Source organism: Staurois parvus, unplaced genomic scaffold (genome assembly GCF_062004578.1).
Source record: "Staurois parvus isolate SC_StPar_1 unplaced genomic scaffold, SC_StPar_1.0 ptg000137l, whole genome shotgun sequence".
Lineage (NCBI taxonomy): Eukaryota > Metazoa > Chordata > Amphibia > Anura > Ranidae > Staurois > Staurois parvus.
In genome coordinates this window covers 13,924,097-13,937,106 of record NW_028317933.1, presented here as the reverse complement: position 1 = coordinate 13,937,106, position 13,010 = coordinate 13,924,097, and the positions used below count along the sequence as shown (strand labels likewise).

At 42.3% G+C, this 13,010-nt stretch overlaps 1 protein-coding gene across 2 annotated transcripts; it reads right to left on the bottom strand.

Moving 5' to 3' along the window:
• Nucleotides 1–565: 565 nt before the first annotated feature.
• Nucleotides 566–6,639, bottom strand: LOC149465845 (uncharacterized). 2 transcript variants are annotated; one of them, XR_016312209.1, is made up of 2 exons: nt 746–6,639; nt 566–653 (listed from the first exon to the last, which is right to left on the bottom strand). XR_016312209.1 is itself a non-coding variant. In XM_089673377.1 (2 exons), the coding sequence occupies exon 2, from the start codon at nt 6,018–6,020 to the stop codon at nt 972–974; it is 5,049 nt and encodes a 1,682-aa protein (XP_089529503.1). In that variant the 5' UTR covers nt 6,021–6,360; nt 6,453–6,639; the 3' UTR covers nt 566–971. The 2 variants fall into 2 exon arrangements, 1 of the variants encoding a protein (XP_089529503.1); XM_089673377.1 differs by having other exon boundaries at nt 566–6,360; nt 6,453–6,639.
• Nucleotides 6,640–13,010: the final 6,371 nt, after the last annotated feature.

Below are 13,010 nucleotides of genomic sequence, written 5' to 3'. Positions count from 1 at the left end.
TGCCCCCAAGACACACTGGCTGCTTTCATGTGATGCTTTCTGTTCTGTTTCAAATGCTACTTTGTGCATTGACATCCTTAGACCTAGTCTGTCTGGACAGTATGGTCACCTGCTGACTTGGCAATATCCACAGGCAGCCTAACTCTTCAATAAGACACAGAAGATTACTTCAGCTAATTGCAGCACAGAGAATAGGTTCCAATATTTTCATGTGAAAGGAGACAGTGACTTTCCTGGACCCTGTCTCTGCAAATAACTAACACTAACACTGAGGGAATATGGAAGAAGTGTGTACTGTTTATCCCAGACTACACCGATTGACACTAATCATATTATTCACATTAGTAAATAAGTTGTAGTGGCCTGAAACTGCCACTAGATGTTCAGCATATTACAGAAAAATATTATCATGCAGTTCGATTTTGCATATTTTACAATTTCCAAAATTTTGACAAAACTGAGTTTTATAGAACATTTGTGTCCTGCCTTCTCTGCAGTTATGAAAGGGTTACAGAGGATTACAGGCAGTATAACCTTTGATGTCCACACAGTAAAGAGTCGATGATTGATAACCGATGATCTTTTACTGATAACATGTGACATAATGAGAATGCGCGTGAATAAATGCGCGAATGTGAACAAATGCGGTAAAACTGAAATACAAACAGAATAAACAAACATAAGTACATATCTAACTTCCTAGCTATGTGCATAACATTCCACAGTACATAGGAAGGGTACTTACAGACTTTGGGGGTCTAATCAAGCCCATATATGAAGAGGGAACAGCATCCCACATGTACTTGCATTGTAGAATTTCTTCAGTCTGAAGAGATGAGGTCACTTCCTCCCAAGTTAGCAAACAGGAAGTCTCAGGCCTTAAGGGGACAGACACTGCTGAATGCTAAAGAATACCTTGTGTAATACAAGGCAGCACACTCCCCACCTGGCATAATAATGATATGCCACTATTAAACTCTTGGAAGGAGTAAAACGACTTCCGCGATGGGCCTAAGGTACACCTTAGGGGTGCCCTGTTTTACTACTCTGACCTCTACTTTCCTGACTCTGCTATCACTACTAGCATCAGTCCCCACAATGAGTCCAATTGGCCACTCGTTCCTGTGGGCCTGAGAGTCTTTTAGTAGAACAACATCTCCAACTTGTAAGTTGGGCTTGTCGGCTTGCCATTTTTTGCGTGGTTGAAGGGTCATCAGGTACTCCTGTCTCCATCTCTTCCAGAAGATATCACATCTGATAATGGTAACATTGGCTTGCTCAAGATAGTCATTGTTACCCTGGTCAACACTGGCTGTTTTGCTGAAGGATCTGGCCAAGCAGATGAGTTTCCCTATGGCACGGATGAGTGACTTCCAGCTGGAAAACTTTTCGAACCTACATGAGCCAAGACCTTCTCTGGTGGTTAGAGTCTTGTAAACTGCAACTAGAGGTCTTACCTCTTTGTCTTGGTCTGGTTCTACAAGCTGAAAAGTTCCTTTCTGATCAGTCTCTTCAGTTTCTGGTCCAGTCAAGAAGGATGGACCTGTGAACCAGTTAGTCTGTTTGAGGACAGCAGCTGGTACCAGTCTAGTCCCATGGTCAGCAGGGTTCTTGTCTGTACTGATGTGATGCCACTGTTCTGGACTTGTACACTTTCTGATACGTGTTACTCTGTTTGACACGTATGTGTAGAATCTTCTTGAAGCGTTGTGGATATAACCTAAAACAATGTTGCTGTCTGTGTAGAAGTTCACTGCATGGATCTCGATGTCCAGTTCTGCAATGAGTAAGTCTGCTATCTCCACAGCTAGGACAGCAGCACAAAGTTCTAAGCGTGGAACCGTGTGAGCAGGTCTTGGAGCCAGTTTGGACTTTCCCAGGATGAATCCTGCATGGCTTTGTCCCTGAGTGTCTATGACTCTAAGGTAGGCTACAGCTGCTATAGCCACGGTGGATGCATCTGAAAACACGTGTATCTCTCTTCGTTTTGTAACAGACAAAGAAACAGAGACGTATGGTCTTTGGATGCTAAATCGCTCAAGCTCCAGCAAAGAGTCTTTCCACAACTTCCACTGCATTTCTTTCTTTTCAGGTAGAGGTGTGTCCCAATCACTTTGTTCTAGCTCAGTTGTAATCTCTCTCAAAAGAGCTTTGCCTTGCATGGTGATGGGTGCTACGAACCCCAAGGGATCGTAAAGACTGTTGACCGTAGACAAGACACCTCGCTTTGTGAAAGGCTTCTCTTCCCTTGATACTCGGAAGGTGAAGCTGTCAGTTTTCAAGTCCCAACTAAGCCCTAAGCTTCTTTGAAGGGGTGGTGAATCTGTACCTAGATCTAGGTCTTTGAGGTCTTTTGCACGGTCTTCTGCTGGGAATGCTTCCATGACTTTGCTGTTGTTGGAAGCCACTTTGTGCAGTCTTATGTTAGATTCTGCTAGCAAGTCTCTAGTGCTTTTCAAAATGTCAATGGCTTCTCCACTACTGGAGAAGGAAGCAAGTCCATCATCTACATAAAAGTTTTTCATAACAAATTGTTTGGCTTCGGGGTTGTGTCTGTCACCTTGCTGCGCTGCTCGTCTCAAGTTATAGATAGCGACAGCTGGTGAGGGACTGTTCCCAAACACATGTACTTTCATCCTATACTCTATGATACCTTTGTTGAGGTCGTTGTCTTCATACCATAGGAACCTCAGGTAGTCTCTGTGGTCTTCACGGACAAGGAAGCAGTAGAACATCTGCTGTACATCTGCTGTTACTGCAACAAGTTCTCTTCGGAATCTGATAAGGACTCCAAGAAGTGTGTTGTTCAGGTCTGGTCCGCTGAGAAGTACATCATTAAGGGAAATACCTTCATGCTTTGCACTGGAATCAAATACTACACGTATCTGACCTGGTTTTTGAGGATGGTACACTCCGAATATTGGCAAGTACCAGCGTTCTTGTTTTTCATGCAGTGCTGGTGCTTTTTCAGCTTGATCTTTGTCAAAGATTTTCCGCATGAATTCTTGGAAGTGTTCTTTCATGTCTGGCTTTCTTTCAAGAGTGCGCTGCAATAGCGCAAGGCGTTTCTCTGCTTGCACTCTGTTGTTGGGAAGACGATGCCATGGTGTACGGAATGGTAGTGGGGCTACCCAACTGCCTGCTTTGTCTTTGAAGACTTCTCTGTCCATGATCTCAAGGAAGAGGTTATCTTCAACAGATGGTGCTAGTTTGTCATCATCTTGAGTTCTCTCAAACACTTTGTGGCCTAGCTGATCTGAATCTTCAGCTGAGGCTGTATCTTCCAGGAACCTCTGGATGTTCTGGGGATGTGTTGGGTTCGATAGTTTCTCTTTAATCTGCATGCTGTTGTTACATGGGCAAAGACATGACGTGCGACCGCTCTGCAGCAGATTTGTTCTGTAGACATTCACCTTTGCGGGTTTGTGAAGTCCGTCCAGACATACATTTCCAACGATAACCCATCCAAGATCAAGACGTTGAGCAAATGGTGCATTGTGCGGCCCATTGTATTGTTCTCTGACCTTGTGCACTCTCAGTATGTCTCTTCCTAGTAGAAGGACGATTGCAGCATCTGGGTTGAGTGCTGGGATCTTGTCTGCTATTCGCATGAGATGAGGGTAGTGACGTGCCACTTCAGGTGTGGGAATCTCTGACCTGTCATCTGGTATCATGTCACATTCTATGAGGGTAGGAAGAGTCAGCTGTGTCTTTCCATCTAATGACTCAATGGTGTAGTTGTTTGCTCTTCTCCCTGCAGTCTCTATAACTCCAGAACATGTCTTCAAGGTGTATGGAGTTGGACTTCCTTTGTCACCGAAGAGGTCGAAGAACTCTGTCTTTGCTAGAGACCTGTTGCTTTGTTCGTCTAGGACTGTATACATCTTCACTGCCTTTTCTCTGAGACCGTTGGGATACACTTTGACTAAGCATATCTTGGAGCATGATCTAGAGAGTCCTGGTTCTGTACAGATCTCAGTACACTTTGAAGTTATCGCTGGTGTTGCACTTTCTTTTTGCTCCCCACCATGATCTTCTTGAGTTGCTGGAACTTCTGATCTCCATGGTGGTGGTCCTGGGTGCAGTGCTGACAGATGTCGGTCATTGTTGCATTCTGTGCACCGTATTTCTCTCTTACAGTCTTTTGCAAGATGTTGCATTGAGGCGCAGCATCTGAAACAAATGTGATTGTCTTTAAGGTAAGCCTTGCGCTCCTCTAATGTCTTACTTCTGAAACTGCGACATTTTCTTAGTGGATGAGGCTTGTTGTGTATTGGGCACTGTTTGTCTGGATCCTCAACTTCCTTGCTTGTGTTGTCTTCCTGATTGGCTGCAGCCTCAGGCGGGACTTCTGTCTTCCGCACAGACACTGTTGCTCTGCGTTCTTTGTAGTGTACTGGCGGCTGCTTCTCTGTCCTTGGGGCGCTTGCAACTCTCTTGTTCAGGAAGGCGAAGCTTGGGTCATTGCGTGTCTTAGCTTGGTCTACAACGAATTCAGCGAGGAAGACAAATGGTGGAAATGCAACTCGATAGTCTTTCTTGTATCTGGATGCTTGAGAGACCCACCTTTCTTGCAGGTTGAAAGGGAGCTTCTCGATTATGGGCTCTACTCCACGTGCTGTGTCTAAGTATAAAAGACCTGGCAGAGTTCCACTAGTCTTTGCTGCTTCTATCTCTAGGAGTAGGTCTCCGAGCTCTCTCAGCTTCTGATTGTCTTTGTTTGTCATTTTCGGGCAAGTTTCTATTTTCTTTAAAAGTGCTTCTTCAATTACTTCAGGTGACCCATAGCAGTCTTCCATTCTCTGCCAGACCATCGCAAGTCCTGCTGTTGCATCATGGACATGCACTGACCTGATTCTTTTGGCCTGCTCTGAGGACTCTGGTCCTAGGTATTTGGCGAGTAGGTCGAGCTTCTCTCTGTCTGTCAGCTCTAAGTTTTGGGTGCTGCTTAGGAAGGATGACCTCCAGGCCCAGTAGTTTTCAGGACGATCGTCGAACTTCAAGAGACCAGTGCTCACCATCTCACGGCGCATCAGGTATTTCGACACGTCTGTAATCCTTGCTGTGTCAGGTGCGTTTGTTCTGGGTACAAACGCGGGACTACTGGCTGATAGTGACTGATGGGTTCGTTGAGGTATTTGACTAAGTCTATTTTGGTCAGATGGTTGCTCTCCTCTATTGTAGTCTAGATCTGGTTTTGCACGAGGAGAGGTTATATCGCCATCTACTTGGTTTCTTAGCGTGTTGGCGGTTTGGTATCTGAGCCCGTGATTGGTTGACTTATCACGTGGCGGTTCAGGTTCAGTCTTGTAGTGATGCGTAACATCAAAGCTGTCTGCTCCCAACTGGGTCCTTGATGGTTTCGGTGCATCACTAGGCTGTTTATCAGGGTACAGGGTTGCTTGTGATTGCACGTACTCACGGGTGCGTTGGAATGTACTGCGAGGTGTTATCAGGGTTTCCAGTACATCGCTCTCTACAAACTGAATATCTGCAGCTCTCGCGAGAACTTCGGCTTCAGCTATGGCTGCTGCAGCTATTTTCTGTTGCTTAAGTATGTGTAAAGAGGCTCGTACTTCTGCCTTTCTCCTAAGCATTTCTGCTTCCCCTTCGGCTTGTCTCTTCTTCTGCTCTTCATCTAGGTAGCCTTGCTCTTTCATAAGCTCTGCTTCCTGTATGGCATAGGAGGCCATGGCGCATGCGGCCTCGGCCTTGGCTTGTGCCCTGGCGGCGATAGCGCTGACTGAAGACAAGTTTGTGACGCTAGAATGTCTGGAACTTGTATGCTTACTCCTGGCTGCCCCAGCACTGACTGACGATAGGTCTGTGACGTTTGAATGCCTGGAACTTGAACGCTTAGATCTGGCGGTTTCTGCTTTGGATGACGACAGATCCGATTTGTTATAAGTTCTCGGCGTGCTGCATTGTGACCTAGTTTCCAGTGTACTGTGCATATTTTCTTCCTGTTTGCACGAGATTTTAGGAAGGGTTAATTTAGTGATATCTTTCATATCTTTCATAAAGCTGAGTTAGTTTCACTTTGCTATGCCTTAGACTGGCTGTGCTGTGGGGATTTCACACACACGTGCTGCTGCACCAACAGTTAAGAGTCTCCTCTGTGTTGTGGGGCCTGCTGTAGATTTTTCACACAATGTGCTCTGAAGTAACCGTGTAAGTCTTTTTACTGTCCTGCCTTCTCTGCAGTTATGAAAGGGTTACAGAGGATTACAGGCAGTATAACCTTTGATGTCCACACAGTAAAGAGTCGATGATTGATAACCGATGATCTTTTACTGATAACATGTGACATAATGAGAATGCGCGTGAATAAATGCGCGAATGTGAACAAATGCGGTAAAACTGAAATACAAACAGAATAAACAAACATAAGTACATATCTAACTTCCTAGCTATGTGCATAACATTCCACAGTACATAGGAAGGGTACTTACAGACTTTGGGGGTCTAATCAAGCCCATATATGAAGAGGGAACAGCATCCCACATGTACTTGCATTGTAGAATTTCTTCAGTCTGAAGAGATGAGGTCACTTCCTCCCAAGTTAGCAAACAGGAAGTCTCAGGCCTTAAGGGGACAGACACTGCTGAATGCTAAAGAATACCTTGTGTAATACAAGGCAGCACAATTTGTTTAGCTCATTACATGAAAGTAAGCTTAACCTCCCTGGCGGTATTCCCGAGTGTAGCTCGGGGTAACATTTCAGTACCAAAAGCGGTAACCCCGAGCTACACTCGGGAATACCATGCGGCACTGCTCCGGCAAGTGTTCTTCACTTACCTTACCCTGCGCTCCCACGATGTGTCCCCTGCAGCGTCCCCGGCCATCTCCTCCGGCCGATGCCGGCATCCGGCTTCTGTGTCCTGTCCCTGTGACGTCGGGACGTACGGGCGCCGCCGCCGCCGGCGGCGGGAAATTTAAAAATTTTAAAAAATGTCATTTTTTTTTTTTTTACATTTTACATAGTAAAACATTGCTGTCTCAACCAATTTCACATACATATTGTCCCTAGTGCTTTGTCCTGCGCCCTGCCTGCATTTTGTCTGTTCTTTCTGCCTGGAAACTGAGAAATGTCCACGGCGTCCAAAAAGTGTCCCTTTAGGTCAAAAGCGGTTTAGATCAGCTAGAGAACAGCGATAGTAAATCAGAACCACTTGCAGAATTGAGTGATAATGATTCGTGGGGGAAATTCCTCATCAGACACTGAAAACGATTTTGCGACTGAGCTCAGCAATGTGCGAACTTGGAGCTATATTTCACATTTCAGTGTTTTTGGTTTGATTATATTATTGAATTAAATTTTTTATTATTTTTATATTATTTTTATGATTATTTATTAAATTATAATTTATGATTTTGTGTTTCAAATTTTATCATACCCGGGATGCTTACTAGACTCTTGTTCGGACAGATTTCAGTGAGTTTTTCCTAAAAATTACAGCCTACAATAAAAAAAATACATATTTCCATGCAAAAAAATGGTACCGCTTTCAGCACCAAAAATCTGAAATAATCATACCGCCAGGGAGGTTAATAATATAACTTAGATTACAAAATCTTCAGTTTTACTGAAATTATTTGATGCAAAAATTAACACACCCGACAACAAAAACTACTACATCTAGTATTTTGTATGACCTCCATGATTTGTAAGGACAGCACCAAGTCTTCTAGGCATGGAATGAACAAGTTGGTGACATATTGCAATATCTATCTTTTTCCATCCTTCAAGAACGACCTCTTTTAGGGCCTGAATGCTGGATGGAGAATGATGTTCAACTTGTCTCTTCGGAATTCCCCATAGGTGTTCCACCAGGATCAGGTCAGGAGACATACTTGGCCACTGAATCACTTTCACCCTGTTCTTCTTCAGAATGCAACAGTGGCTTTAGAGGTGTGCTTTGGATCATTGTCATGTTGGAAAAGGTCACGAGTGATAGTAGCATCTTCTCTTTCAATATAGAGCAGCACATCTTTTTTGTGCATGGGCTTTAGGAGAGGCTTCCTTCGTGGACGACACCCATGCATGCCATTCCTCTTCAGTGTACGCCATATTGTGTCATGAAAAACAATCACCTCAGTTTGGCTTTCTATATCTTTAGCTAACTGCTGTGAACTTGCATGGCGATTTTCTTCAACCCTTCTCATCAGAAGATGCTCCTGTCGAGGAATTAACTTCCATGGACGGCCTGGACATCTGTGAGATGAATGCAGTTCCATCTTTGTTAAATTTTTGTATCACTTTTACTCCAGTATTCTGACTGATAAGTAAAGCTTTGCTGATTTTCTTGTAGCCTTCACCTTTCTTGTGTAAATAAATTATTTTCTTTCTTAGGCCATGTGACATTTCTCTTCCATGTGGTGCCATTGCTGACAGCATGAAATGGGAAGGGGTTTTCTTTGTTAAGCAACACCCTTTTATAATCAGCTGTCTGCTGGACACCTGTTTAATGAATAGTTAGACTCACCTGTAGTTGAATTCTTATAAATTAGTATTTTGTTGTCTAAAATTTAGCTTTGCTCTGCCAGTGGTTAGTGGCAGAGGTTCCGAGGGTGGTGGATTGGATAGATAGAGTGGAAGGAATTTTCAGAATGGAAGAACTGAGAAGTTTAGAAGAGGATAAGATGGGAATATTTAAAAGAATATGGAGTGTTTGGTTAAATTTTAAAACCGCAGAATCTAATACAGAACTAATTAAAGGAGGTAGCCTAAGAAATTACGATGAGATTGGTCGGAATAACAATAATAATAATAATAAGTTATGGAGAAATGGATACAGATAGAGAAAGATAAAACAATGATGGGGGGATGGGCGGGAATGGGTGGGAGATGGAGGGGTTATAGAATGTATTTATTCATTTAGGGGAGAAAAGAAAAAAGTATATTTTGGAAGATGGAATGTTTTAATGTTGTTTGTATAAGTATGAAATAAAAAGTACAATAATAAAAAAAAAAAACATTTAGCTTTGCTCCTAAGACCTGCATTTTTGGGAGTAATTTGTAGTATTGCGCAAATAAAATCCTACTTACAAGCTGTAGTCCCTGGCAGATGTCTTTTGATGATGAAACGTGTCAGCAGAGCCTCCCTCTGACGTCATTGCATTGTTGGCCATCTTGGAAGCTTTTTTTTGAATGCTTGTCAGTACCTTACAGCTTGTAAGTAGGATTTTATTTGCGCAAATAAAGGATAGTCAAACCTATTGCACTATGAGAGGTATGTTTTTTCTTTCATGATATTATTTGGCATCGTATTGGAGTTCACATATTGGTTTGTGAGGCTTGGGAAATCCTTGATCCGGGCATGGCATTGAGAATTGTATGACACCCTATATCACAATGCGGGTTGAGACCCCTTATAATTAGGTAGTCTCTGTTTCTGGTAAGCCTCCATTTATTCACTTGGTGGTGGTGCACACACTGGCAAACAATCGGAAAATAGGATTCACAGCATCAATTTTATATTTACAGTATTGGAACATGGTTTTCGCCATTGGTTGTGGAGCTTCATATCCACATGGACTTAACTGTGTTTTTGTCTGGACTACATGTCACTATATATTTGTTTTTTATTGATTTGATCACTTTTTATAGGTATATGTGATCTCATAGTGAATATGTATTGACTAGTGGAGTTTGTTAAAATGCTATACATTAACATGCTTACATTTAGCCTTTTTTTATCCTTTGTTGTATCTCAGCACTGCTGAATTTCTGCAGCATCTTATCAACCACTTCCGATCTACATTCACTCATGGCTTTTCTCATGAAAGATTTCCTGAGGGGGGCAATAGTGGACCAGACCTGCTTATTGTGTGTTGAATCCACTATTTGCAGCCTGTATGAGAAGCCCATGTAACAGGGGGATGATGCAGGGGCACAACCTGTAAAAGGAAGTGCCTGAACATAGAGTTTTATGGCAGAATTAGTTTAATGAAAGCTGCAAATGTAAAAATATTGAAAATGACTGAAATAATGTATCTGTATATGAGATATCTGTATATGAGATTGTGTTTACATATACTTAAAATCCATATACCCCTATTAATCCTAGTAAATATAAATCTTAAGCCTAAGGAATATATCCAAAAGCCAATCCAAACAGATTTGACATGTAGAGTTTATTAGTACAGAATTAAGTACACAGTCATTGCTAGTTGTTAAGGTGGCTAAAAGTTTGAAATATTTAATTAAACAATATCCTCCCTGTATGAAATCAAACATTTGTTTAATTAAGGAACAGCCACCATTTACCTTTGGTGTTGATAAGTACAATTTTACTAGTTCAACTTGGGATATTTAGTAGAGGGTGTTATATACAGTTTAGATTATTTACTTTACTTATTAGCTGGTTGGATTTGCATTTAAATACAGATGTGATATGGAATTGTATTGTAAAATAATTGATGTAAGAATTATATTGAAAACAAAAAAAATAAAAAAAGGAAGGCTAAAATGCCGCTCACAAAAGAGCAAAAATGAGCTTTCATATACAACGTAATAATTGTTACTGGGATTAAATCGTGCTTGTGGCATTTCAGTTTATTAAGTTTTTTTCCTCTAATTATTAATGTTTTCTTAAACATTTTAACAAAAATGTTTACATGTGAATTACACCCTGCAGTTATACTGGTTGCAAGATGTTAAATGGACACAAGATGGCAGTGTTCTTCAGCTCAGTTGTGTAGACTCTGTTGAAGAAAAGCTTTGCTGGACTTGTAGGCTGATAGAAGGACTTTGCTGTTTAATAACCAGCAAACAAACTACATTTCCCAGAGGGACTGGCTAAGGGGTGAAGGCAGATGGGGTGAAGGCAGATAAATACAGAAGCCTGGGAACCAGAGGACAGGAAGTGAATGGTGAGAGCAGGTGTGAGGAGAAGGCTGCATGGGACGCTGGAGATCCAGGCTGGGCCAGACCGCAGAGGGTGAAAAAGTGGGGAGGAATCGCAGACTGCTGACACCACTGACATGCCAGGATGATAATCCTGCAATTGCTGTCATCTGCATTGCTCTTTGATGGAGAAATCAAGGGAACACAGGGGCCCGCCTGCAGAGAGACTATCTGCTTTATGACCACGGCTACTGATCGGGTAAGAGAGCTCCATACTGAAATCATCTAAGTTTCAAGTAACATTGCTAAGTTCATTTGCTTTCTTATCAGTTCAGCAAACTTTGTTTACAAGTTACTTGTGCTAAGGGCCCAGATTGCCTGGCCTATCCTGCCCTGTGCCCTTCTGATTATTACACTCTCAACATTCTGAATCACAGGACTTTGCTGCAATATACTGTATGCACCCTGCAGATCAAGTTACATTAGTGTTTCAGTTCCAGTCTGTTCTACTAATCAAGGAACTTCCATATCACCCTAGTTGCCATCTAATCTCAGATTTTACTCTGTGTGTTAAAGACATATCATCCAAATTCAACATCACTTAAAGGAGAAGTTCCCCTTACTTGGCCTTTACACCAAGAAAGATTTAGACCCTCATGTGCACCAACTAGAGCCCCATCAAGTGCGCAGAAAATTGGACACCTCCGTGTTAAAGGAACAAAACAGACAAAAAGAGACATTGATATATCTAATTAAAGAACCCCTTTTTAGGAATTAAATGCAGCTTCCAGTAACTGAGAGCCCAAACGTGAGTTAGTCTGGCATTTTGATAGTTTCCTTCCAGCTCACTTGGGGAAAAAAAATCTCAGAACTGGGGCTACCGTTTACATTCTGATTTGCAGGACATTTAAGAATTGATTGAAGTGGTACTGTGTTGCAACTCTTATTTGATTCTAAGAGTGTTAGCTGTTATTCTATGCACATATTCACTTGTTATTTTATTGTGGTTGCATTCTGACCTCAGTATAGCAAAAATATCAATTCATTTTAAACTGTGTGTGAGTGTATTTTATGGTTTTGTCTGGTCAAAGGTCCAAGGTGGTGTCAGCAGGGGTTTGGCTTCCAAAGCAGGCTCAGGACAGACATGGAACATGAAAAATACTTAGCGGCACTCGAAAGATAGTGCTACATGTGGCAGGTCTATACGTGGAACTTGCTCTCCTGAGATCGCTCAATTCCCACACCCAAATCTCAGTTTCTTTGCCCAAAACCCCTCTATATCATCATCTTCCTGTATGGACTTAGACACCCTTCTTACCTGATGCTCATGAAACGCACTGAGCTTTCCCTCTCTTCTTGCCCCCTCTTACTTTGTTTGTACTTCCTTTTGTCCCAAAACCAGATCTCCCCCTTACGTAGGGATGAAGCCAAATTGACTCATTAATGTCTATGTATAACCAAATGGTTTATATCTGTTATATCTTGAATACGATCCTTGTACTGTACTGTTTGAACTTGGGTCATATTTGATGTTTGTATCATTTTCACTTCCCTTGAGAAAAAAAAAATAGAGACTCTGTTGAAAAACTCTACTTCTGTTACCAGTTATAACTATTGGAGATTGAGATTCTTTTCTGGCAATGCACCCACCCCCCTTAGGGAGGATGATTTTGACACTTGGGTTGATCAGGCCCTAAAGGCCATAGAAGAGTGGGAAGTAGCAGATGCCATGAAGAGACAGTGAGTAGTAGAGAGCTTATGGACTCCTGCCTCTGACATTGTACAGAATCTAGAACAAGAAAAGCCGGACTGTGCCGCACACAAGTGCCTTGAAGTTTTATGAGAAGCAGGAGTTGAGAACTATACAGATTTGACATACCTGTTCAAACACACATACCAACAGGAAGAGGAAAGGCTATCTGACTACGTGCAAAGGCTGGACAAGATCTTGCATCAGGTGGTCTTACAGGGAAGAGTGAGAGCAGAAGGTGCCAGCAAAGCCCTCAGGGCCCAAGTGCAGAAAGTGGCTCAACCCCCAGATCCAATTGTACAGGGTCTACATAGTACCCCTACTCACTGACCAAAAAACCACAAGGTAAATAAAAACACACAGACAGTTTTTGACAAGTCCTGTATTCAAAAAAATGTCCCCCTAAGTAGA

Bases quoted from the DNA above. Each gene is read 5' to 3' on its own strand.
- LOC149465845 (XM_089673377.1), bottom strand. From the start codon at position 6,020: ATGAAAGATATGAAAGATATCACTAAATTAACCCTTCCTAAAATCTCG.